At 44.7% G+C, this 27,671-nt stretch overlaps 1 protein-coding gene across 8 annotated transcripts in view; it reads left to right on the top strand.

Moving 5' to 3' along the window:
- Positions 1 to 27,671, top strand: part of USP34 (ubiquitin specific peptidase 34) — a 1,084,964-nt gene that overhangs the window by 519,020 nt on the left and 538,273 nt on the right. For all 8 annotated transcript variants that reach the window (XM_033939082.1, XM_033939080.1, XM_033939079.1 and 5 more), the window contains 2 exons: positions 18,118 to 18,218; positions 26,379 to 26,588. In XM_033939082.1, coding sequence (XP_033794973.1) covers positions 18,118 to 18,218; positions 26,379 to 26,588 — 311 coding nt within the window. The remainder of the gene's footprint in view (positions 1 to 18,117; positions 18,219 to 26,378; positions 26,589 to 27,671) is intronic.

Raw genomic sequence — 27,671 nt, 5'->3', positions numbered from 1 at the left:
GCCCTCCTAAGCTGATTGATGCGATGTTTGCCACGGCCCTTATGCACATTCTAAAAAATTGGAAATCAGCCTCTCTTCTGGACTACACTTTTTGGTGGAACTCACTTTGCTTATATCATCGTTATGAACAATATGCATCTGAAAAACTAAATATAACTAGACTATCGAGACTCTCTTCCTCGTCCTCCACTTTGCATTCTCCTTGGCAATATCTAGACTCCTTCATACATTCTCAATCTCTATCTCTTATCTGACTGCTCCGACTTTTGCCGACTCATATACCCCTCTCCTACTTTTCCCCCCCTCTATTTCCTCTTTTCTCCTCTCACCCTATCTAGTTACTGGATTATTTGTATACTTTTATTATTTACTTTTCTCCAGATACATATATACAACTTTGTTCATATCCATGTATCTTCAGCTTGTTATATATTGCATCTCAATATAGACCATTGTATGTACCTTTAAAATTCAATAAAAAGTTTGAACTAAAAAAAAATTAAAAAAAAGAAACATGACATGTGTAATTGCCCTTATAGATGGTAACGGCAATATCAAGCTTTTGCTGTCCAGGCAGCAAAAGGTATTTAGAACACCACAGTGCACAAAGGGGATAGGTAAAATTAGAGGAGGTAGATAGATCCCATAAGAAAAACTGATGGGTCGGATAGCTAGACCCACCCTTAAACCACATGTCCATAATGTACATACCTTCATTAGTAGGTCTAGGGTTGTCAATAGTAAGAGAAAGCTTAATAATTTGTGCAGGAACACTTTTCCTATAACAATTTCCAACCTTATGAAGGGTCATACAAGTAAGCAGTGATTTACCATTTTGATCCACTTATTTTTCAGAGTACTTTCTGGTATATAAGCCCAGTCAGTATCAATATTCCACCCTACCGCTCCCCAGAATGCACACTTATCCCCCCAACTTGAGGGATATCAATTGATGAACAGTCCACAATGTCACAATACTCAAAGGAGAAGGTGTCAACTTGCACACTGCTGGAATTATACCAAAAGGTAGTATACTGTCTGTCTTTTCTGGATTCCAATTGAAGGACAGCCTTTGCGAGGGAGTAGTCCAGCTTGACGTCGTGTTCGCAAAGAGGTGCCGGGGGTGCTGTTTACAGCAGAAGTGTCATTTACAGATGGGTATGGGCAGAAAGTGTCGTGGACCCAAAACACATCATCCCTGTAGACCCAGTTAGAAATGATCCATACAGGGAGAAAAACTAGCAGCAGCGTTGCCAGTAAGAGAATGATAAAGTTGGTAGAATGCTGCAATGAGATCATCATGTTGTTCCACTGGAGGAGGTGAAATCTGCGCAGGGAAGACTTGCTTGTGGGGTTTTAGGTTAACCCTCTTCAAGTGACTTGCGTGGATCCAAACAGGAAACTCCTCAGTGAGTGCAGCGGGCCTGGTCACAGCGATCACAGTAGTGGGAAGGCCAAAAGGGAAATCCATCTGCTTCCGATCCTTGGAAAGCTTCTGGACAATCACCAGGCTGGAAAAAATGGGTAGGAATCTGTGGAGAGAAAGGAGAAGTGCAAGACACGTTTCTTTGAACAAGCCCTAATATTTCAATGAGCTTTCGGACGTATTCCTCCTGTATCAAAGGAAGATCACTACTCTCAACTATTGAGGGTTTGTCTACCCATGGGACGGGGAAAGGTCATCCCATGAGAATCTCAAAGGGAGAGCAGCCAGATGTGTGTGCATACAGAAAGAGATGCTTGAAAAGAGATGCTTGAAAAGCATTCCAAATATCATTCAGCAGCTGTACTCCAATGTGATCCAAATAAGAGATAGAAAACAAGAGAGAAACCATGTTGCCTGTACTGAATGTGGCAACATGTAACAATACCAATTCATTTACTTGATATAGCTATGGCAAAAGAGAAACAATACTCAGTTACTTAAGGTTCTTAAGTATCAATCCAAAAAGGTTCTTAAGTATCAATCCAAAAAGATATGTTTTTGCGTGCTGCATATAACTATTATGCACTTCAGAGAGACCATACTGATGTACTGAATGTTTTCAGAAATGTATACTGAATGGATCATATGTAGGGAACACCACAAAATAAATGCTGTATAAAATAAAGCTTTTTCTTAAACATATAACCCTTAACTAAACTATATTCAGAATATGAAAGCTAAAAGTAAAAGAACATTGCGCAGTTAGACTAGTAAGAAGTGGAAAAAGAGCTCTAGAAATGGCCAATGTTATGTATCCTGGGGTACCCACTAAACTAAAACAAATAGATATGACACAGACAAAACATAAAGTTTTAAGGTGGAGCTATTACTCCATCTGTCAAGTGTGCAGGGCTGAATTTAACTCTGCAAATAAACACATTGATATAAAAAAAACCAAAACAAAGAAACAATAATGTATATCATAACCATCTCATATTTGAAAAAGGCATAAAGCTAATGTCTCTTTGGAGCGTCTCTATCTCTGCAGTGATAAAGAGGACCCTTGGAAAACATTAGAAATATCTGTGCCAAAACTGATCTGGGATGGCTATGTATACATCTGGAAAAAACATTTTAAATTAGCAACATCCTAATTTCAGCTAAAACAATAGAAAGGAATTGTGTTTTCCAATTTGTTTTCAATTCACAAACGTGTCAGCTGTAATTATAGAGCTATATATATCTGTATCAAGGAGCAAAAGGTCAGGAATGAAAATATCACTAGCAAGAAGTTAAAATGTCGAGCGAGCACTACGATAACCAATACCATGATATTGGGCAATGAATAAGGGAGAGCTAGCAGCTGGTATCCAGGGTTTCCCCTCTTTGCACCAAAGTCCGTCCAAAAGGGCGGCTTTGTGCATCTGCCAAACGCCAGGCATCAAGTTCAGAGGGGGGTAACAAAGAACTGAAACTGTCCTGTTCACCCTTGAGACCCAGGAGCCCATTTAAAAGAAGGGCTTGGACATCGTGAAAAGTGTGAAGGGTAGTGGGGTGACCAAGGGTCAGAGGAGTAACCATCTCTATCACATAGCACAAGCAGCCAGGGCTTTCTTGAACAGGAGTGACTATAGAAAAAAAAGGCAACAGCGTAACTTACCGCCATGTTCTCCCTTCATGGTGTTACAATGGTCCCAAACAAAGAGATAAAACATGTGGGCATAAGCAGGAAGACCCAAACCTGAGCTCGAAACCAAAGCACATCTCAAATGTCCAACATTTCATGAGTCCATCTGATAAGAGAAGTCATTTCAGAAACCAGGGTCTGTCTCAGAATCTGGTCATAGAAGGAACAAGCAGAGATCCATTGGCGACAGTGACCAATCATATCAAGAAAAGTAAGCATGTCTTTCTTGGTAGCTGTGCGGGGCAGACCCAGAACAGCAGCAATGCGGAAAGTGCAGATTTTCCTCTGACCATGAGACAGGACAAAACCCAGGTATTTCACTTCAGATTTACACCAGTGCAGTTTATTTCGTGACACCTTGTGACCACACACAGACAACCATTGTAAAAGATGCAAACTATCAGCCTGACAGGTCTCCTGAATTATGGAACACAAAAATAGGTACAGAATGAGGACAGGACCATGAGGGGCAGTGCATGACTGTAGAATAGTCCGGAGGACAATGAAGAACACCACAGGGGGATCAACATAGCCCTGGGGCATTCCACACCAGGTATACTGTTGCTTAAAGGTGAAGGCAAAAAGGGGCTGAAAAGCCTCACCAACAGGGACTAAAATAAAACTTTCTTTAGGACAATGACAGAAAAAAAATTGGCTGCCGATGGAATGGAGGAGAGGAAGAAACATAAGTGCAATGAGAATTACCAAAACATTAACAGCCCTAAAGTCTAGGACGAAACGGGAAATGCCATCAGCTTTGACAACAAGAGCGATGGGCGTATTGTAAGAAGAGATGGTGGTTTTGATAATGCCGGAGGAAAAAGTGACAAGCAGTGGAATCTCACCGTACTGCTTGATAAAAACAAGAATGAGTAACTTCAAAGAAACACTATAGGGGGGTCAGTGGAAGCCCAAAACCGGGAAGTCTGGGGGAGAAAGGGCAAAAGCATTCATGCATGGACCCTGATCAAAGTGCAAACGTATACGGGAAAGGATTGGTGACACAGAGAGATGTGAGCTGAAGAAAGAATGTCATACACACACAGCCGTACAAGTCTCATCTGTCTAGGAGGGGGAGAATCCTAAGTGCCATTATGACTCATTACAAAAACAATATAACAATGCAAAAATATTCGCTTATCTTACCTTATAAGCGAGGTACAGTAATAAGAGACAATAAAATCTTATACTCTATAAAATTTTTAACCTCACAAATGACAGAGTGGGCAGGGGGGTTCTATAAATAATCTCATTCTTCCCGAAAGAATGGCAGCTGCTTATATTCACGAGGGGCGCTTACCGAAAGTGCCCCGAGATGTTTCCCCAAAAAACTCCATAATAGAACCCAAAGCTTGAACTTAAAATAAAGGGTGGGTACAGGTCACCAATACCTAGTGAGTATTAAAAGAACAGAAAAAATTCAGAAATACTCACAAAATATCAGTGATATCATCTGCCCATCCCGGGCATGCCCCCAACTAAAAAGGATTAGGTCCCAATTCCTGCCCCATACTTTCTCTGTATCTGTCATTTGGAAGCCAGGTACCTGGGGACACATCTTAAAGACCAGAAATCATCTTTCAAACATGTCCAATTTTATTGTGAGCTTTACATCTTTTATATCATTCTACATGAATCAGTGTTGTCAGCATGTGTCAGCATGTGACGTAAACACAAACCATATATGGACAGAGGTCACATGAAACTTTAAACACATCAGCATTTTTTCTATCTCAAGACTGGAGTCCAAAAGGTCAGAAAAGCCTTGGCCAGCAGAGCCCCTAATCTAAAGCAGTTTGCAAATATGGCTTTATAAAAACAATTGAAGTCACTTCACAACAAGATAACACACATCTTATCAAACATAAATGTCCTTGTATTAGTTTCAGAGAAGGAAAAACAAACAGGTCTGGTTTTCTTACAGCTTCAAAACATATTCTAAGGAAAACTACCAAGGTATATGATACGTGTCCCTTCAGCTGTAATATCTGATAGTTGACGAGTGGCTTCATTTAGGTAGTATTCTCTATCTAGGATGACTGTTGCCCCTCCTTTATCCGCTATTAATATCATACAGTCTCATTTTTCTTTTAATTGCATAAGTGCTTGATGTTGATTGTAAGTTAAATTATATGACATCCGCTGTTTATTGAATGACTTCTCATATGTGGAGATCCCTGCTAGAACTAAATCTCAAAGTTTCCACCGCTGGGTCCATCGGGCCCGGGGGATTCCATCTAGATTCAGATTTGCATATGGACTCATCGTCTTCAGTATTCATAACTTCTTTGTCAGAAAAAAATATTTTTAATTGTATTTTTCTCAAAAATTTAAAGAAAAACAACTTTAATTGGAAAAAATCCGGACGTTGGCAGATCACATAACCAAGTCCCAGCTCCAGCACTTCCCTCTGATCTTTCGTCAAGCTGACTTTAGAAATATTAACCACTGTTAATATTCCCGTTGGTCAGAGATTTGCCTCTGCCCCACTGGGCTCCTCTGGATCTTCCCCTTGGGCGACTTCCTCTTGCCGTTCGTGCATCGTCCCCCGAACTTTTGGTTGAAGGTGTATCAATTGAGTCACCACTTGTGACTTGTGTTTTTCTTTAAATTTTTGAGAAAAATATAACTAAAAATATTTTTTTCTGACAAAGAAGTTATGAATACTGAAGACGATGAGTCCATATGCAAATCTGAATCTAGATGGAATCCCCCGGGCCCGATGGACCCAGCGGTGGAAACTTTTCAAGATTTAGTTCTAGCAGGGATCTCCACATATGAGAAGTCATTCAATAAACAGCGGATGTCATATAATTTAACCTATAATCAACATCAAGCACTTATTCAATTAAAAGAAAAACGAGACTGTATGATATTAAGAGCGGATAAAGGAGGGGCTACAGTCATCCTAGATAAAGAATACTACCTAAATGAAGCCACTCGTCAACTATCAGATATTACAGCTTACCGCCCCTTTCCTAGAGATCCAGTAGGCCCGCTGATGAAGGAAATTTTTGATTGGGTTACTTTACATTTTGAAAAAGGAATGTTAACTAAGAAAAATATAAATTCTTACTCGAAAAATATCCACGTATGACCATTTATAACAATCAACATACACTATTTTTCAGTGGTAAGAAATGTACTGTTTTATGGGGTGTCAGCAAGACCTTTGAAGACAAACTTCAAAAGATTCTTAAGATCTTCATTCATCCCCTATGGCTTTATGAATAGTCATTTAGATTAATTATTGTATATATAAGATAATAACTTAGCTTTTTTCTTTTATTTCTTTTTAACTTCTTTTTTCTTTTTTCTATTAAATGTATTGCATTGCTTTCTCTAGCGGTCAGCATATATCGCTCCCCTGCTGACGCGTTTCGCCTATCTTTGTCAAGGCATGGGGTCTGCCCTTCTGAAGTATAAGGCTATGGTGCACTTCTGTTTCCTAGCAGAGAAGGTCTGGTTCCTTTCTCTCTCCCTGCTGGGTTCCTCCTGCAGGGAGAGAGAAAGGAACCAGACCTTCTCTGCTAGGAAACAGAAGTGCACCATAGCCTTATACTTCAGAAGGGCAGACCCCATGCCTTGACAAAGATAGGCGAAACGCGTCGGCAGGGGAGCGATATATGCTGACCGCTAGAGAAAGCAATGCAATACATTTAATAGAAAAAAGAAAAAAGAATTTAAAAAGAAATAAAAGAAAAAAGCTAAGTTATTATCTTATATATACAATAATTAATCTAAATGACTATTCATAAAGCCATAGGGGATGAATGAAGATCTTAAGAATCTTTTGAAGTTTGTCTTCAAAGGTCTTGCTGACATCCCATAAAACAGTACATTTCTTACCACTGAAAAATAGTGTATGTTGGTTGATCTGTCTTGAGTTCACTACTAGATTTGTTAGAATGGCATTTATAACAATGGCATCAACTCCACTTGAGTTTATTAGCTGGAAAGTGGTTTTTCCTTCTGTCTCTCATCTCTTCCAGAGGGATCGGTGAGTTTCATGCCCTGCTACCAGCTTCTTCTTTATCAGTCTTTCATCAAGGCAAGGTGCTTCTGTGTTCATGTCCACGGTATCTTATACTATTTTCATTCTGCTCAGCCAGTTCTTCTGTCTGTGTTGTTTCCTGCACCTCGTTTTCCTCTACGTGGATCCTGGCTTTATCTGTTTTGTCCTATCAGTATTATTTGGCCTCCTGGTTACGCAGGGCAGAGCCACTGTGATTTTATTCCAACCTTTCTTTTCATTTAACTCAGTTTGGATATCCTATGTTCATGAGAACTATTTTCACTTGGCTGATTGCCTCCCTCTCGTTCTTTTTTACTCAGACTGGCCTGGCATGGGATACTGTATCCCAGACCTTAAGTTTGAGTTCTGGCAGCTTTTGTTGTTTTCCTTATAGTTACATTACCGAGGAATTCTGTACAGCTGCCACCTGGTCCTCAGTTCATTTCTCACTTCTCACTATTGTCTGTTTTTTTCTCCAGACGGGATGGGCACTTCGGCCATTATGTTTTCCAATTGTATTTCTTTGGCCAACTTTCCCACCATCCCATCTCTGTTAGCTTGGAGGTCACCCATCAGTGAGAATATGCTGCCTGCTTGTCCTGGGATAAAGCACAGTTACTTACTGTAACAGATGTTATCCAGGGACAGCAGGCAGATATTCTCACAACCCAACCACCTCCCCGGGTTGGCTTCTTAGCTGGCTTATCTTAACTGAGGGACCGCGCGCCTACGTCGGGCGGGAAGGTACTCGTGCATGGGCGGTGCGGGCGTCAATAACTTTTTAAAGTTCTTGAAGTGTCCGTACCGGGGCTCCGTCGGTGATGTCACCCATCAGTGAGAATATCTGCCTGCTGTCCGTGAATAACACCTGTTACGGTAAGTAACTGTGCTTATTAGTAGCTTATTTGAAGTTTGTCTTGAAAGACTCCTAAAAACATTAATAAATAAAAAAATGTATTGAGTGAGTCTAATAGAAAAAGTATCTTATTATCCCAGGATAAGCAGGCAGCATATTCTCACACAATGGTGATGTCACCGACGGAGCCCCGCAGCGGACAGCCTCGAAAGCAGACTTGCTTGAAGATCTTTAAGAGCTTCCGAGTGCTGCATCGCGCATGCGCGCATGCCTTCCCGCCTGAACTAGGGGGCGCATCTCCTGTGAGGATCCTCAGTTCAATGATTTCCACGGAGCTTAGAAGACCTGTTCGTCTTAGCTCTGCAGCGTTGTGCCTTCTCTTCACCGCGGCTTTATTTACGTATGGTCACTGTGTTCGCGTTTTCTTTTTGATATAACAGTACTAAAAAAAAAAAATTATATATATATATATTTTTTTGTGTGTTTCTTTGTTTTTGCCGTCGGGTGCGAGGGCTTTGGGCCTAGGCCCAAACCTACACCTTTCTTGCTACGGACTTTATTTTTTCTATGTCCCTTCCTCTAACCGGGTTTAAACATTGTTACCAGTGCGGCAGGACAATTTCCATCACCGACCCTCATAGTCAGTGTATGGTTTGTTTAGGGCCCGGACATTGCCCTGAAGATTGTAATCGCTGCCTGTCCCTACAACCTCAGGCTTTTCATCGTCGTTGTGACTGCTTTGTCCAACTTTTTGGAAACATGGAGCCCGAAAAGACCTCGGCCTCAACCTCGGGGACAACTTCGACTTCGGGGGTCGTCTCTGGGTTGAAGACCTCGCCCTCCACTCTGGCACTGGCCTCGACCTTGAAGACCTCGGCGTCTTCAGTCTTGAAGGCCTCGTCGGCTCCTTCCTTGAAGTCTGCTCCTGTGGGTAAGTCTCCTGCTTGTCTTTCAGGTGCCGTACCTAAGAAGTCACCAGAGTCTCAGGCTCCGCAATCCGTACCTTCCGGGTTATCTGCCTCCTCAAGACCTTCAGCTAAGTGTGCCTCCAAGTCTCGGGAATAATCATCTTCGAGGTCACCCTCCTTGGAGCGCACTGCTTGCACCTACGAGACCTGATCCCTTTGTCTCGGTGCCGATGTTTGAGGATATGTTTAAGTCCATCTTAACCATTCAAATTTCCTCAATAGTGGCTCAACTGGTTCCGTCCTCAACCCTGCTCCCTGTAGACCAGCCTGGCCAGCAGTCTGAGCCTCCTGTGAAGGTGCCTCGGGGCAGGTCTCGGAAGCCTACCTGTGTTTCTTCAACTGATTCTTCGCTGGAACCTCCATTGATGTCTCCGTTGCCTCGGTCAAAACATCGATCGAAGCATTCGATGCACCTTGCTTCCAAGACGCCTAAGGATCCGAAGCTTTCCTCTTCGCTATATCCTGAGCCTTTCTCTAAATTGAAACACCGGTCTCATCATCGAGGTGCCTCGACAACTTAATCTCTGAGACCATCAAGATCGGGGACCCCTCCATCGAAGCCTCTTTTGCGGGACTCGTCTCCTCCTGCCTTGACGCATTCCATGCCTCGAACCCCGAGGACCTCGCTGTCGAAGTTTAAAGCGCAGGCACTCCTTAACTCCACCTCAGCTTGGCAGTGCAGCTTCTTTAGTCACGGTGCGTTTGGACTCGGAGCCCTTATCTCAATATTCCAGGGAGTCTTCTCCATCCTACTCGATGGCTCCTCGGTCTCGTTCTGCCTCTCCTGAGGATGCTTCGACCTCGAAGTCCTCTTCCTTCGCCAAATTTGTTTTTGATATGGGGAAGGCTTTGATATGGGGAAGGCTCTTCAATTGGATTTACATTCTGACTCCAAGTACACCCCAGAATACTTGGCTGACATGGAGCTGCCTCATTCACCTAAGGAGACCTTGAGGTTGCCAATGACTCCAGTCCTTAAACAAACCTTCATGGGGAACATGGAAACTCCTTATTCCATCATGGCCATTCCTTCCAAATTGGAGTCTCGATACCACACTGTGCCCTGCAAGGGATTTGAAAAATCTAAATTATCCCATCAGTCTTTGGTGATGGAGTCTTCTCTGAAGAAAGCTCATCCTTCTAAACTTTCTGCTGCTGTTCCACCTGGCAGGGAGGGTCGGACCATGGATAAATTTGGCCGCCGATTGTACCAGAACTCCATGATGGCTAACAGAATTCTCAATTATAACTATGTTTTTACCACCTACTTCAATCATTTTCTGAAGGTGCTGCCTTCCTTCTATCCGGACCTTTCCAAGCCACGTCTTCAAGAGTTTAAACAAATCTTCCAAACTCTATCGCAATTGAGGCTTTTCATGTTGCAAGCATCCTATGATGCTTTTGAACTTTCCTCAAGAGTCTTTGCTTTTGTAGTTGCCATGCGTCGCTTTGCCTGGCTGCGAAAAGTTGATATGGATCCAAATCTGCAGGATCGTCTTGCAAACTTGCCTTGTCAAGGGAATGAACTTTTCGATGACTCCATTGAAGCTGCCACCAAGCTCCTCTCGGAACATGAGCGCTCTTTTGCATCTTTGATTTGACCCAAGCTCGGGCTTATAAACAGCCACAATGTCATTAACCTCAGAAAACGATGCCAGCTTTCTCCAGACCTCCTCCTAGATGCCCTCAGCAACATCAGCATCAACAGAAGGCTCAAACTCCTGCGGCCACCAAGCCGGCTCAGTCTTTTTGACGTTCCCAGCTTGAGCATTCCAACCTCCCTTCATCCGAATTCTCTTCTACCCATTGGAGGTCATCTTTCCCATTTTTATTCCCAGTGGGAAAACATCATTTCGGATCTCTGGGTTCTGACCATTCTCCGAGAGGGATACTCTCTGCGCCTGCTTCAAGTTCCTCCAGATCACCCTCCAAGAGAGTGTCTTTCCAGGTCCTCGCAATTTCCCCTTCTTCTCCAGGAAGCTCAGGCTCTCCTTCGAGCTGTCGAGGAGATTCCTCTCCCTCAGCGGAACCGGGGTTTTTATTCCCGTTACTTTCTGGTTCCAAAGAAGATGGGGGACTTGCGACCCATCCTGGATTGCAGAGCCCTCAACAAATTTCTGGTCAAAGAGAAATTTTGCATGCTCTCATTGCCGACCTTGTACTCCCTAATGGATCAGGGAGATTGGATGTGCTCACTGGATCTCAAAGAGGCTTACACTCATATCCCCATTCATCCGACCTCTTGTCAATATCTTCGATTCAAGGTGGGGAATCTTCATCTTCAGTACAGAGTTCTTCCTTTCGGACTCGCCTCCTCCCCCAGAGTTTTTACAAAATGTCTGTTGGTAGTGGCTGCTGCTCTTCGTTCTCAGGGTTTTCAGGTTTTTCCGTACCTGGACGACTGGCTTATCAAAGCTCCCTCTTCTCAAGGGGTTATTGCAGCTACCCAACAGACTATTGTGTTCCTCCAGAGTCTGGGATTCGAAATCAACTTTCTCAAATCCCAGTTGACCCCATCTCAGTCTCTTCAGTTCATCGGGGCCACTCTAGACACTGTCCAGCTAAGAGCATTTCTACCTCCAACACGTCGAGATATCCTCATTCCCCTTTGTCATCAGGTGTCTCGCGTTCCATCGATTTCTGCAAGACAAATGATGGTTCTGCTCGGCCACATGGCTTCTACGGTTCATGTGACTCCTTTTGCCAGACTCCACCTTCGTATTCCTCAGTGGACCCTGGCATCTCATGGCAACAAGCTACAGACCCGCCTTTCCGACAAATTACAGTAACTCCTTTGTTGAAGCGGTCTCTCCACTGGTGGATGCTCTCTTCCAATCTTTCCAGAGGTTTGCTGTTCCACATTCTTCCTCATCACAAGGTTCTCACAACAGACTCGTCAACCTATGCATGGGGGGCCCATGTGGACGGCCTCCGTACCCAGGGTCTCTGGACTTTGCCGGACCGCCTTTGTCATATCAATCTGTTGGAACTCAGAGCGATTTTCAATGCTCTCAAAGCTTTTCAACACCTTCTTCACGACAGAGTGGTACTTGTCCGAAGGACAACCAGGTGGCCATGTATTATGTCAACAAACAGGGGGGTACGGGCTCTCACTTCCTGTGTCAAGAGGCTCTGAATCTGTGGCATTGGGCAATTCATCTGAACATCTTTCTCAGAGCTGTCTATATTCAGGTTCAACACAACTGTCTAGCGGACAACTTGAGTTGTCTTCTGCAACCTCACGAATGGACACTCAATTCCCCCATGCTGCGTCAAATATTTACTCGATGGGGGACTCCACAGGTAGACCTTTTTGCGTCCCCTCTCAACCACAAGCTACCTTGCTTTTGCTCTCAAATGTACTCTCTCCAACGTCTGGAGGCGGACGCTTTCCTCTTGGATTGGACGGGTCAGTTTCTCTATGCCTTCCCTCCATTTCCACTGATTCTAAAGACTCTTGTCAAACTCAAGAAAGATCATGCCACCATGATTCTGATAGCTCCTCGGTGGCCCAGACAACCATGGTACCTTCTACTTCAACTCAGCACCAGGGAGCCTCTGCTTCTACCGATTTTTCCCTCTCTGCTTACTCAGAGTCAAGGCTCTTTACTTCATCCCAATCTGCAGTCTCTATACTTAATAGCTTGGTTCCTTTCTGCCTGACAGACTCCTCGCATTTTTCTCAGTCTGTTCAAGATACTTTGGTTGCTTCCAGAAAGCCATCCACTCGACAGTGTTATTGCCAGAAATGGACTAGATTTTCTGCTTGGTGTTCCACACTTCAGATGAAGCCTATGTCTACATCCTTGGCTTCTGTTTTGGACTATTTACTTCACTTATCGCAATCTGGACTTCAGTCTACATCTATCCGAGTCCATCTTAGTGCTATTGCTGCTTTTCATCAGCCTCTCGATGGGAAACCTTTCTCTGCATTTATGAAGGGACTCTTTAATGTTCATCCTCCTCTTAAACCGCCTCCGGTGGTTTGGGATCTCAACGTGGTTTTAAGAACATAAGAAGTTGCCTCCGCTGAGGCAGACCATAGGCCCATCCTGCTCAGCGGTCCACTCCCGCAGTGGCCCATCAAGCCCATTGCCTGAGTAGTGGTCTATATCTTTCTATACCCCTCAATCCCTTTTTCTTCTAGGAATCTATCCAAACCCTCTTTGAAACCATTTAATGTGTTCCTGTCTACCACAGCCTCTGGAAGCGCGTTCCATGTATCCACCACCCTCTGAGTGAAAAAGAATTTTCTAGCGTTTGTTCTAAACCTGTCCCCTTTCAATTTTTCCGAGTGCCCCCTTGTACTTGTGTTGCCCCATAATTTGAAAAATCTGTCCCTGTCAACTTTTTCTATGCCCTTCAGGATCTTGAAGGTCTCTATCATGTCTCCTCTAAGTCTCCGCTTCTCCAGGGAGAAAAGTCCTAGCTGCTTTAATCTGTCGGTATATGGGAGATTTTCCATTCCCTTTATCAGTTTAGTTGCTCTTCTCTGTACTCGCTCAAGTACCGCCATGTCTTTCTTGAGGTACGGCGACCAGTACTGGACACAGTACTCCAGATGCGGCCTCACCATTGCACGATACAGCGGCATGATGAATTCCCTCGTCCTGGTCGTGATACCCTTCTTAATGATACCCAACATTCTGTTTGCTTTCCTTGAGGCCGTGGCGCACTGCGCCGATGCCTTCAGTGTTGCGTCTACCATCACTCCCAGGTCTCTTTCCAGGTTACTGACCCCTAGTGGTGTTCCCCCCATTTTGTAAGTGAACATCGGGTTCTTTTTCCCCACGTGCATGACCTTGCATTTCCCTATGTTGAAGCTCATTTGCCATTTTTCCGCCCACTTTTCCAGCTGCGTTAGATCCTTTTGGAGATCTTCGCAGTCTTCCCTCGTTTGAGCCCTGCTGTATAGTTTGGTGTCATCTGCAAATTTAATGACCTCACACTTGGTTCCCGCTTCCAGGTCGTTTATGTAGATATTGAACAGGAGCGGTCCCAGCACCGACCCCTGCGGAACTCCGCTCGTGACCCCCTTCCAGTCCGAGTAATGGCCCTTTACGCCAACCCTCTGTTTCCTGTTTGCCAGCCAGTTTTTGATCCATCGATGGATCTCCCCTTGCACCCCGTGGTTCCATATCTTTTTGAGCAGTCTCTCATGTGGTACCTTGTCGAAGGCTTTTTGGAAGTCGAGGTATATGATATCTATAGATTCCCCTTTATCCACCTGGCTGTTCACTCCCTCAAAGAAATACAATAAGTTTGTGAGGCATGACCTACCCTTGCAGAAGCCATGCTGACTCGGTTTTAGCTGCCCATTGTTTTCGATGTGTTCACAGATGCTGTCCTTAATCAGTGCCTCCATCATCCTTCCCGGGACTGAGGTCAGGCTCACTGGCCTGTAGTTTCCTGGGTCGCCCCTTGAGCCCTTCTTAAAGATGGGCGTGACATTTGCTATTTTCCAGTCCTCCGAGATCTCTCCGGTTTTTAGGGATAGGTTGCATATTTGTCGAAGTGGCTCCGCTATTTCGTTTTTTAGTTCCTTGAGTACTCTTGGGTGAATGCCGTCCGGACCTGGCGATTTGTCGCTCTTTAGTCTGTCTATCTGCTTGAGTACATCCTCTTGGCTTACCTCTAAATTGACTAGCTTATCATTTTGGTCTCCTATTACGATTTCCTCGGGTTCCGGAATGTTGGTTGTATTCTCCCTCGTGAAGACTGACGTGAAGAACTCATTTAACTTGTCAGCTATCTCTTTCTCTTCTTTTACTACTCCCTTTCTATCTCCATCATCCAATGGTCCCACTTCTTCTCTTGCCGGTTGCTTCCCCTTGACGTATCTGAAGAAAGACTTGAAGTTTGTTGCTTCTTCTGCCAGTCTCTCTTCGTATTCCCTTTTTGCTTTTCTAACCACTCGGTGACACTCCTTCTGGTGTTCTTTGTGCACTTTTTGGTTCTCCTCTGTTTGTTTTTTTTTCCATTTTCTGAATGATGCTTTTTTGTCACTTATCGCCTTCTTCATTGCATTTGTTATCCACACTGGGTTTTTTGTTCTATTTTTTTTGCACCCTTTCCTGAACTTGGGGATGTACAAGTTTTGCGCTTCGTGCACAGTCCCCTTGAGTAAGGTCCAGGCTTTTTCTACGGATTCCATCTTCCCTATGTTGCCTTGGAGTTTCTTTCCCACCATTTCCCTCATGGCATCATAATTTCCTTTTTTGAAGTTGAGTGCTGTCGTTGTGGTTCTTTTCCCCTTTGATGATCCAATTTCTATTTTGCACTGGATCGTGTTGTGATCGCTGTTACCTAGCAGGGCTAATACCACCACTTCTTTTGCTGGCCCCCCTAGTCCGTTGAAGATTAGGTCAAGAGTGGCATCGCCCCGTGTTGGTTCCGTGACCAGTTGCTCCATGAAACAGTCTCTCGTGACCTCTAGGAATTTGGTCTCCTTTGCGCAGTTTGAGTGTCCGATACTCCAGTCTATCCCAGGATAGTTGAAGTCCCCCATCACCACCACATTTCCGCTTCTGCATACCTGCCTCAGTTCAGCCTCCATGTCCTGGTTGATTTCTTCCGGTTGTCCAGGTGGGCGGTAGTACAGACCCAATTTAATGTCTGCCCTAGTTCCTCCCTGTAGCTTAACCCATAGTGATTCCAAGCCATCCACCCGTACTGTTGTTTCCATCCTGGCTGAGGGGATGGAGTCTTTTATGTACAGCGCTATTCCTCCACCCTTTTTATGTGTCCTGTCTCTCTTGTAAAGTTTGTACCCTGGTATGGCTACATCCCATTGATTGTCCTCAGTCCACCACGTTTCTGTGACTCCAATTATGTCCAGGTTCTTTTTGCTGGCAATGATTTCCAGTTCACCCATTTTGGCCCTTAGGCTCCTAGCATTTGTGTATAGGCAGTTTAAGACCCAGTTTTTTGCCATCTCTTTTGGTTTACCTCGTGTTTTGGGTCTCCTGCAGTCCTCCTCGTGGTTCGCCAGCCCCCGAGCTTCATCTCGGTCATCCTCCTCCTGTTGTGTGTCTGTGATGTCCTCAACATGTTTCCCCTGCACCTCTTGCTCCCTTAATTCCCACTCAGTTCCGGGCTCTTTTTCACAATGTCTTTGTCCCTCTGGCTCCTGTTGTTCTTTGTTGGTGCCGCTTACCAGTTCCATTTGAGCCCTTGGTCCCTGCAATGCGTCCTTAGGTCCTTTTTCAAAACATACACACTCAGTCCCGAGTCCTCCTTTATAATGTCCCAGTTCAGTATCATTGTCTGGTACTGATGTCCGATGTGTCGAGGTCAGATTGACTATCGGCTTTCCCCTTTTCCTCAGTTTAAAGCCAAGTCTATGACATTCTGGATGTTGTGTGCCAGATCCTCGTCCCAGCTGTGCTAAGGTGCAGTCCATCTCTTCTGTAGAGCTTGTTCTTCCCGAAAAAAGTAGTCCAGTTCCTAACAAAGTGGACTCAACTAGTGAAACCTCCATTTGAACCACTTGATAAAGCTCATCTCAAGTATCTCACTTGGAAGGCGGTTTTCCTCATTGCCCTCACGTCTGCTCGAAGAGTCAGTGAGTTGCAAGCTTTGGTTGCGGACCCACCTTTCACAGTTTTCCACCATGACAAGGTGGTCCTCTGTACTCATCCAAAATTTGTGCCTAAAGTTGTTTCAGATTTTCACATCAATCAATCTATCGTTCTGCCAGTGTTTTTTCCTAAACCTCATTCTCATCCTGGAGAAGTGGCACTTCATACTTTGGACTGCAAGCGTGCTTTGGCTTTCTACTTGCAATGCACTCAACCTCACAGAACAGCTCCTCAACTTTTCATCTCTTTTGATCCGAATAGGTTGGGACGTCCTATCTCGAAGCGAACCATTTTCAACTGGATGGCTGCTTATATCTCTTTCTGCTATGCTCAGGCTTGTCTACCTCAGCAGGGTCGAGTCACGGGCCATAAAGTTCGAACTATGGCGGCATCTGTAGCTTTCCTCAGATCAACTCCTATTGAGGAAATCTGCAAAGCTGTCACTTGGTCCTCGGTTCATACGTTCACCTCTCATTACTGTCTGGATAGCTTATCCAGGAGGGATGGCCATTTTGGCCAGTCTGTTTTGCAAAATCTTTTTTCTTAAATTGCCAACACTCCATCCCTTTCTGCTTAGCTTGGAGGTCACCCATGTGTGAGAATATGCTGCCTGCTTGTCCTGGGATAAAGCACAGTTACTTACCGTAACAGTTGTTATCCAGGGACAGCAGGCAGATAATCTCACAACCTACCCACCTCCCCTGGTTGGCTTCTTAGCTAGGTATCTGAACTGAGGATCCTCACAGGAGATGTGCTCCCTAGTTCGGGCGGGAAGGCACGCGCGCATGCGCGATGCAGCACTCAGAAACTCTTAAAGATCTTCAAGCAAGTCTGCTTTCGAGGCTGTCCGCTGCGGGGCTCCATCGGTGATGTCACCCATGTGTGAGAATATCTGCCTGCTGTCCTTGGATAACAACTGTTACGGTAAGTAACTGTGCTTTTTCTGTTCCTATGTTTTGCTTTATTTCTATTTATTACCTTTTAAAAGTGATCCTACATGAATACCACACCACTTTACTTAAAGGAAAACAAAAATTAAGTAAAAATTTTCAAGAAATTCACAGCTGCATGCAAATCTATATAAATGTGCATAGAACTACTGCAGAATGTATAAAATGATGCCCTAAAGTTTGCCTCAGCAGCCTGGGACCTGGAATTTCAAATTAAACTGTACTTCCTGCTTGATGCATTAGACTTCTGATGGTAAATTGTACACAATATCTGCTGCAATATAATCTTTAAAACAAACCTTTTTTTAAATTAAGCAAAGGAGATTATTTAAAGAACTTGTAAGGATTTCCATTTCCTTTTTAGTTGGAAAAACGAGCTTTGTAATGCAAGGATTAATGTATTTGTAAAATGTAATCATGAATGCTATATTGGGGGGAGGGTTGGTTACATATCCTTTTCTGTATTATTCTTTTTACCCATTAAATGCTAGAAATAAAATTTTTTTGCTTTCCTTATTTTGTAATAAAACATTGCAGTCGTTATTGCCTATTGTGTGACAAAATTATTCTCAGCAGTGAAGGTATCAATGCATGGAAAATTCTCTTATAAAATCTTTGTGTGCTTTTGGTTCTAGGAGGCCTCATGGGACCTGTGAGAATGATTTCATCTGGTCATGAACTTACCACAGATTATGATGAGAAGACACTTCACGAGCTGGGTTTTAAGGATATGCAGGTATTACTTAAAATAGCATTACAATAACACAAATGCAGGTGATAGTTGGAATGCAGCCTGCTTTTGGAACAGTGCACATATAAATCAATTTTCTCTTAATCACTAATGGAGTGAAAGCTCTGAAGCATGGATCAGATTTCTACAGCTTTCTTTCAAAGAGCTCTCCTTCTGAGCATACATGAAGGCTTTCAAATGCTCCCACACAGATTATCCAAATTCCTTCTTTTCTTTTGCCTGCAATGAACATCTGTTTGATGCCACAGAAGTATTGGCTTTTTGTTCATTTAGCGCCAAAGCATAGGTTCTTTTAATATTTTCTGGGGTCCTCACTATGACTAATAAAATAAAAAAGATAGTCCCCTTTAGTTTCTTATATACATTTTTGTTGTATTTGTTGACATGTCAAATTTAACACCCCACAAGTGTTTCAGAAAAAGACAAGTCACTACAGAAAACAATCAAATATGAATAAAACAATAAATAAGGTAACTATTATATATTGTGAATTTGCTTCATCTGTAATAGGCACACACACACACAAAAAGAAATAAACAATAAAGCATGCCTAATTAGTCCAACTACTTCATAATACCTTAACAGAGTCAGCATTCAAACAATTAACACCATCTTATTTTATTCATTTACATAGAACATACAATTTTAAGCATCAGGTTTTTTTTTCCAAACAAAACTGTTTCTCCATGGATAAACAGGGTAAAGTCGGCCACACATGCAATACCACCCCTGATGGCACCAGTTTGGATCTACTCTCACAGAGCCCAAAAGAGTCCTAGAAAAATTCTCTAGGAATGAATGAATGCTTCTTTCTGCACATGTTGCTCCTCCCTCTTCAATATATATTGTCTATCTGCAGTGTTTTCCCTAGGGCCTTTCAGCCGGGCGGTCCGCCCGGGTAATTAGATGACCGCCCAGCTAAATTCTGCTGCTGCCGCTGCTGCTCAACATTAAAAAAAAAAAAAAAAAAGCCGGCTTGGAGATTTTACGCCTTAGCCCCTAGCGAACTTATGCTCCGGGGCTCTAAAGTGCGTGCCGGCTTCCCTTCTCTTCCCTCCGAAACCGGAAGTTATGTCAGGGGGGGGGGGAAAGAGAAGGGAAGCCGGCACCCGAACACTTTAGAGCTCCGGAGCATATGTTCGCTACGGGCTAAGGCGATTGTGGTTGGTTTTGAATAAAAGTTTCTTTTCATAATAAATGTAAATGCCAGTAATCAAACATCAACAACTCTACCTAAAAAAAGACACTATTACAAACATTAGAACGGCCCGAAAACAGACTAGGAAAAACCGGGACTCCATAGATCTCCGAATTCTTCACACTATATAACAAGAAAAGAAATTACTCCCTTCAACAGAATATGCCCCGGGAAAAAACAATTCGCCATAATTCCCGTTCACCTAAACTTCCAGCTAGAACCATGAAACCGCAATTATTTCCGGTGTAAAGAAAGGAGGTCACAACCAAAAGGAAGCAAAAAGGCGTTTGGATCAGAGCTGGCTCTTCGTCGTGTGAGTAATGCAGATAGTGGGAGTTAGGATCCGGGTTTTAGCTTAATTAAGATGGGTATCCATTATTTTAAAATGCATTTAGACCAGAAAAATGGAAGTCTTTTAGGAAACAGCAGGGGTTGCTTTTAGGGCCAGTGAGCAGTTAACCAAGGCCTGAGGGGCAATAAAGACCACCAACAGTTAAAGCAAAGCAATAGATCTTGATAGCCAAATAAACACAAAGAATCTTAAATAATAAAATGCTAGCCCGCGCATGCGCACTAGCGACCCGTGTTCTCTGATCCCTTTTCTGTAGTGCTGTGGCCGCACGACTGCGCATGCGCGCTTAGTACGTCACTGGCAGAAGATGAACCGTCACAGAGGGAGTGAACGCCGAGTCCTGTGGCACATCCGGATTGTGAGCAGTCCTGCCTTCGGTCCTGTCCCTGTTAAACCAGCTGGCAATAACAAAGCCAGATCCAATGGGTTCTTCCCTTTTGCCAAATTGCTAAAGGCTTTGCCAGTCTCGATCCTGCCCATCTCTGAAGTTACTTCCTGATTTTGAGGCACATGGGCCCAACCCGACTATGTGCCCAAGGCCCCGCCCCCAGGAGGGACCTAAGGCTCCCGGGCCTATTCTGATTGGCCCAGGCGCCTTAGGCTTCACCAGTAGGTGGAGCTTTGGGACGGATGGGCCAATCCGGCCTCATTCCGTCGTTGGCTGCCTGCCGGACAGGCGGGTTTGGCTCCCGTCTGTCCGGCCAACTACACAAAGGTACGGGGAAGGGGGTGGGGATGTCGTGGGGGTCGGCCAGGGGGGTCGCGGGTCGGCTGGGGGGTGCAGTCGGAGGTTCTTTGGGGGGGCGGTTGTTGGGGGGAGGGGGGTTTGCGTCGAGGGCAGGAGGGCCTGGGATCCCTCCTGCCCGTAATGTAGTGCGGGGTGGGGGTAGGGGGTCGCCGTGGCCAGGAGGGTTTTGGCTCCCTCCTGGCCCGATATTGTCGGGGAGTTGGGGAGTCGGCGGGGCAAGAGGGCTTGGGCTCCCTTTTGCCCCGATTGTGTCAGGGGGCAAGAGGGCTTGAGCTCCCTCTTGCCCCGATCGTGTCGGGGGTGCCGCGGTTGACTGGGGCAAGAGAGCTTGAGCTCCCTCTTGCCCCGATCGTGTCGGGGAGTCGGCGGGGCAAGAGGGCTTGACGTTAGAGAAAGGGCGACCCGCCGGAAGAGGAAGCAGCAGGACACCGGTAGGAGCTTCTACATGATGGGGGGGGTTGGGAGGCTGTGGGGGTGCGAGCGGTCCTTCAGGGTGGGGGTGCGGGTGGGAGTGCGTGCGAGCGGTCCTTCGGGGTGGGGGTGCGTCGGGGGGGGGGGGGAACTATGTAAAAAAATTTTTATATAGCGCGCTCATGCGTATACCGCGCAAGGCTATGCACGGTTTGTAAAAACACGTATAACGCGTGCGTTATATGCATGAAAATACGGTAATTGTCAGTCACGCCCCCAATTTCTTCCATTCATTTTTCATGTGCCCATAATATCTTATTAATTCATAATGGCCTCATTCCCATGTCCTTAGTGCTCCCAGTGTGCCTCCTTCCTATGTCCTTAATGCCCCTAGTGCAGGGGTAGGGAACTCTGGTCCTCAAGAGCCGTATTCTAGTCGGGTTTTCAGGATTTCCCCAATGAATATGCATGAGATCTATTTTCATGCACTGCTTTCAATGCATATTCATTGGGGAAATCCTGAAAACCCGACTGGAATACAGCTCTCGAGGACTGGAGTTCCCTACCCCTGCCCTAGTGCCTCCTTCCTATGTGCTTAGTGCCCCCAGTGCCTCCGTCCTGTATCCTTAGTGTCTCTTTCCTATGTCCTTAGTGTCCCATCCTATGTCCTTATTGCCCTCAGTGCCTCCTTCCTATGTCCTTATGTAGGTCGGGACAGTGGGACGGTCAGTCCAAAAATGGGACTGTCCCATTGAAAACGGGACGTATGGTCACCTTATGTATGAATGATTGACTCAGCATTGACAAGAAGGAGGACTTATTTTTTTAAGCCATCAAGTCTGCATCCCCCTGCCCCGACACCTCAAAATTACTTTTTCATAAGAACATAAGAACATAAGCAATGCCTCCACTGGGTCAGACCTGAGGTCCATCGTGCCCAGCAGTCCGCTCACGCGGCGGCCCAACAGGTCCAGGACCTGCGCAGTAATCCTCTATCTATACCCCTCTATCTCCTTTTCCCTCAGTATCCCACGATCCCTTTATCCCTCAGGAATCCATCCAATCCCTGTTTGAATCCTTGTACCGTACTCTGCCTGATCACTTCCTCCCATAGCGCATTCCAAGTGTCCACGACCCTTTGGGTGAAAAAAAACTTCCTTGCATTTGTTTTGAACCTGTCTCCCTTCAGTTTCTCAGAATGCCCCCTCGTATTTGCTGTCCCCTTCAGTCTGAAGAATCTGTCCCTATCCACCTTCTCTATGCCCCTCATGATCTTGAAGGTTTCTATCATATCTCCCCTGAGCCTCCTTTTCTCCAGAGAGAAGAGCCCCAGCCTATCCAGCCTCTCAGCGTATGAGCAGTGTTCCAGCCCTCTTACCATTTTCGTTGCTCTCCTTTGGACTCTCTCAAGTACCGCCATGTCCTTCTTGAGGTGCGGCGACCAATACTGAACGCAGTATTCCAGATGTGGACGCACCATCGCTCGATACAATGGCATGATGACTTCCCGTGTTCTGGTTGCTATGCCCTTCTTTATGATGCCCAGCATCCTGTTGGCTTTTTTCGAGGCTGCTGCGCACTGTGCAGATGGGTTCAGTGATGCATCCACCAGCACACCCAAGTCTCTCTCGAGTCTGCTGTCTCCCAACAATACCCCCCCTAATTTGTAACTGAACAACGGGTTCTTTTTCCCTATATGCATGACCTTGCATTTGTCCACGTTGAAGCGCATTTGCCATTTGTTTGCCCAGTCTTCCAGCTTGTCTAGGTCCCTTTGTAGGTCCTCACACTCCTCCCTGGTCCTAACTCTGCCGCACAGTTTGGTATCGTCTGCGAATTTTATAACCTCACACTTTGCCTCCTTTTCCAGGTCATTGATGAATATGTTAAAGAGTAAAGGCCCCAGGACCGATCCCTGTGGCACACCGCTCGTGACTCCCCGCCAGTCAGAATACTGACCCTTTACTCCAACCCTCTGCTGTCTACCCGACAGCCAGTGCTTGATCCATCTGTGCACATCCCCTCCCACCCCGTGGTTCCACAGCTTCTTAAGTAGCCTTTTATGTGGCACCTTGTCAAAAGCCTTTTGAAAGTCGAGGAAAATGATGTCTATGGGCTCCCCATTGTCCACCCGACTGCTTATCCCCTCAAAGAAGTACAGAAGGTTCGTTAGGCACGACCTTCCCTTACAGAATCCGTGCTGGCTTGTTCTCAGTAGGCCATTCCTCTCGATGTGCTCGCAAATGCCGTCCTTGATCATAGCTTCCACCATCTTCCCTATAATTGAAGTCAGGCTCACCGGCCTGTAGTTCCCGGGGTCACCCCTCGATCCCTTCTTGAAGATGGGTGTGACATTTGCCAATTTCCAGTCCTCTGGCACCTCACCAGTTTTCAAGGATAGGTTGCAAACATGTTGGATTGTGTCCGCTATTTCCTGTCTTAGTTCCTTCAGAACCCTTGGGTGGATCCCGTCCGGGCCCGGCGATTTGCCGGTAGACTCCCCTATTGTTGCCACAAAAACAACAAATTATTTTCTTCAGTCGTTCCATGTCTACAAACAGATTATATTCAAGCAAACAATGGATCCAAGATTTTCCCCCACACACACACAAAAAAAATTCTGACTTAGGTTGAAGCTGAATATGGAAGGAATTCTGGCAGAAGTTGGTCCTCGCAGGTTGTGGATAAGAGCGGATTAAAGGGTAGGCCCTGGAAGCAGGTGCCTAGGGCCAGCGTTAGAGGGGGGAACAAACAGCAACAGATCCGGGGGGGGGGGGGCAGCGATCCAAACTTCTTTGCTAAACTCCTAAATTGGTGCCCTGGCATGGCAGCTGCCCTGAAGCTTTCCCTCTGCCGCAACTTCCTGTTTCTGACAGGACACATCGCGGCAGAGGGAAAACTTTGGGGTAGCTGCCGTGTCAGGGCCCCTCTGAAAAGGACAGTTTTGGCTACGAGGGAGAAGCGATCTCTTGCCTGGCCTCCTCCCCCCCTACTCTTCAGCTTTTCCCCGTCTCGGCTGTATTAGCAGGCAGGCGGGAGCAAGAAGAGCAGCTGCCTTGGGCACTCTGTTTTGGGCCGCGATGGTAGTCTACTTTTTCTCTGCTTCCCCGATGCAGCAGGAACAAAAGCTGCCTTCCTTCTTCTCCCTTCCCCAACGTCAATCTTGATGTCAGAGAGAACATTCCGGCCCAACCATGCAGCGATTGGCTGGCCTGGATCGTCCTCTGCAATGTCAAAATTGGCTTCGGGAAGAAGGCAAGAAGCAGCAGCAGCGGACCGGGCTTTGAATTGGCGCAACAGGGAGGGAAAGCGATCACCCGTCCTGGTGTCCCTATGCACTGCTTCAGGACGCTGTCCCTGAAAACGGGACATTTCGGTGTCCCGAAGCGGTGGATTGGGACAATGGGACGGTCGGTCCGAAAACAGGACGTGTGGTCACCTTAGCCTTGACTTCTTAAAAAAAACAAAAACAAATGATAATTAACATTTTCTCTGCGTACAGTGTGCTTTGTTTTTTCAAATTTTATTGTTGGTAGATCATTTTGACTTGGCCATTTTAAAAAAGTAGCTCACAAGCCAAAAAAGTGTGGGCACCCCTGCTGTACTGTCTTAAAGAAAGATTTGGCCTCTAAAAGCTAATTGAAAAATGGAATAGTCCAATAAAATGGTATTTTCTTATTTCTCATTATTTATTTTATTTCTATTTGTTAATTTGTAAAGTGATGATTGTTACGTAGCAGTTTTTTTCAAATTTACATCTACTGTCTTTATATTTTGCACAGTATTAGAGGACATGCCACTGTTTCTGTGGTGTTGCATTGTATGCAGAGTCTTGTTTCTTGGTTCATTTTAATTTTTGTTTACATAGTTCTATTTTTAGTTTGTGATTATTCCATATTGGGCGAGGGTGTATCTGTCTGTGTGTATGAAAAGGACATGGCTTTCTGTTAGCATCGACTGTACAGGATCAATTGACTGTGCAGGATCTGGCTTGTTTAGTTTTACATTGCTTGTGTTGATGTTCTAGTACTCACTGCAGTGTTTAAGATGCTGCCTTTTCCTAGGTGCACCCTTGATGTGTGACTCATGGATTATTACTAAAAATATCTTTTTTATAGAGAGGAGGGAGTTGTTAAAAAATGATCAGCACTGGCTGTCATATATACTAGGTACGCCACTGGATTTGATAACCCTATTCTAACTTTACTGTTGATGTAGGTGTTGTCCCTCCCCCCTATACACACACTATAAAGAATTAAATTAAAGTTATATTAACATCAAGCAGCTTTCAAATGACATTATAAGCAAATAAAAATAAAATATTTTTAATACATTGCTAATTATTATCTGCATCTTTACCTAAACTGTTTTGCCCTAGCTCTCACTTTGCTCTACAGCAAAATAAAAAAGTAGCAGATAAAGATCAATCACACAGGTCTCCTTCAAGGCTCAGTAACACCTTTCCATAAATTATGTGGAAGAGGTCTGCAAGTGGGGATAGCATCTATTTCATATCCTCAGTGAGACCTCAGGAAGGAACCTAGCGATCAAAACATTATTAGAGGTGCTGTAGAGCCATTTCTTGTATGACTGGATGAGCTATATTTATCTTTTTTTTTTTTTTAGTTGTTTAAATTCATGCAGAAATAAATGGCTAGATTGAACCTAATGACTTCTTAACGCATTTCCCTTTTTTAAACCTCTATACCATTTGAAAGAGGGCATATATCTAATTATTCCCTTCTAGAATTGGATACTTCTTAAATTTAGTAAAAATATTCTGGCATAAGTGTCAAGCCTTAAAATAGGAGTTTTCCTTGGACACTAGGATTGATCATGCACACAGTCCCTCACAACTTCCAGAGAGTTTCCTAATACTTTAAGTTCTGGAATTAACTGAGAAGCGGAGGAGACTGCTTCTTGCAGTAAGGACTTTATACTTAGACCTCTGAAAGTGTAGCTCTGAGCTGTAGGAGAGAAGCTCTTTCTGCACTATTGGATGGTATCTTCCACTTTTGTACCTGCTCAATCTTGCTATCTATGGAAAACATCTGTTACAGGTGAGCAACATTGCTTAATTTGTATCTCTGCCCAGATAATTTGTATATGAGGAATTGATTTGCTCATGGTTAAGGATGGAGTGATAATGAAACCCAACCAGGTCGGGCATGTGCAAGACCGGAGGGTTAGGACTTTGATGGGAAGATAGGACTTCAATGAGAAACCAAGGTGGCAAGGGAGCCCCTTCTGGTGATTCAGACAGGTCGTGACCTGTTTGGGCCGCCGCGGGAGCGGACTGCCGGGCAGGATGGACCTATGGTCTGACCCGGCGGAGGCACTGCTTATGTTCTTATGTTCTTATGAATAACTGAATTAGGCAAATGATGGTAGGTATTCTCTAAGCAACATAATTATCTTCTGGGGTTTTTTTTGTAGATGGTGTTTGTCTCCTTGGGTGCACCAAGAAGGGAGCGTAAAGGTGAAGGTGTTCAGTTGCCAGCATCCTGCTTACCTCCACCTCAAAAGGATAATATCCCAATGCTGTTACTTCTGCAGGACCCTCATGTTACTACGCTCTTTGATTTGTTGGAAATGCTTGCATCTTTTAAACCACCTTCAGGAGATGTAGACATGGAGGACATTGAGGTATTTAGATTGGTGATATACACTTAGGGATAATTTTATAAAATGATTTTTTTTCGCCCGTAAACCTTTTTGTCCATGTGAAATGGCCTCTTATGAAATTGCCTCACACTTGAAAGGTATTAATATACAAATACATCTTTCTCAGAAAATGGGAAATGCTAGAAGTAGAGGATATGAATTGAGGTTGCAGAGTGTTAGACTTAAGAGTAATGTAAGAAAGTACTTTTTATAGAGAGGTTGGTGGATGCTTGGAATACTCTTCCAGTGTAGCTGTTGGAGACAAAAATAGTGACAAAATTCAAAAATGTGTGGGATAGATACAGAAGATCCTTAAATAGAAAGAGGATAGTATCAAACAAAATTTAAATGACATATAGTTGTATTTTGATGAGCAGGGGTGGTGCTTAGATAATTCCAGCAATAGGGAAGTAAGGCTAGGGATGGACAGACTTCTGCAGTCTGTGCATAGGCAGCGGAATGCTTTTTTCTTTAGCAACTCTCCAGACCAGCATAGGGATAATCTTACAAGCGGATAAATATCTCAACATGACCAGCAGGTGGAGACTGAGACAAAACTTTGGAGCTGTACACATCATGTGACTCCTCCCTAATTACCTCAGTCTTCTCTCAGTCTCCAGCAGGTGTGGTGAGTTGTACCCATCTTCCTTGGTAGGGCTGTTGGCATTTGTTCAGGAATTTTTTCCCTTTTTGTTGCCAGATTGAGCTTGAGTAGACCCTGTTTGGGAGTCCATATGACCTCGGAGGTGTCAAACCTGGCGGGTCTCGAGCGGGGTCCCTCCCCCTACCTTCCTCCACCTCCCCACATTTTTGTAGAGGTGCCTCAACAGTAAGCCATACCCCCTGGTGGGTAAAGAGCCAGTGGAGTCTGTTCTGTGGGGAAAAAAAAATCCTGAGGCAGTGCCAGGCTAAAGGGTTGCTTTCCCTTTAAATATGCTGTAAATGACTGTATTTTTCAACTAACCGGCACTTTTCTTTCAGCTAGGTTGCTTATGGAGCAATTGAGCACTTCTCAGGGGGAGAGGTGCACAATTTGGGCCAGATGCGAAGCACTTGCGGCCATCT

Source organism: Geotrypetes seraphini, chromosome 3 (genome assembly GCF_902459505.1).
Source record: "Geotrypetes seraphini chromosome 3, aGeoSer1.1, whole genome shotgun sequence".
Classification (NCBI taxonomy): Eukaryota; Metazoa; Chordata; class Amphibia; order Gymnophiona; family Dermophiidae; genus Geotrypetes; species Geotrypetes seraphini.
This window is presented reverse-complemented; position numbering and strand designations above follow the sequence as displayed.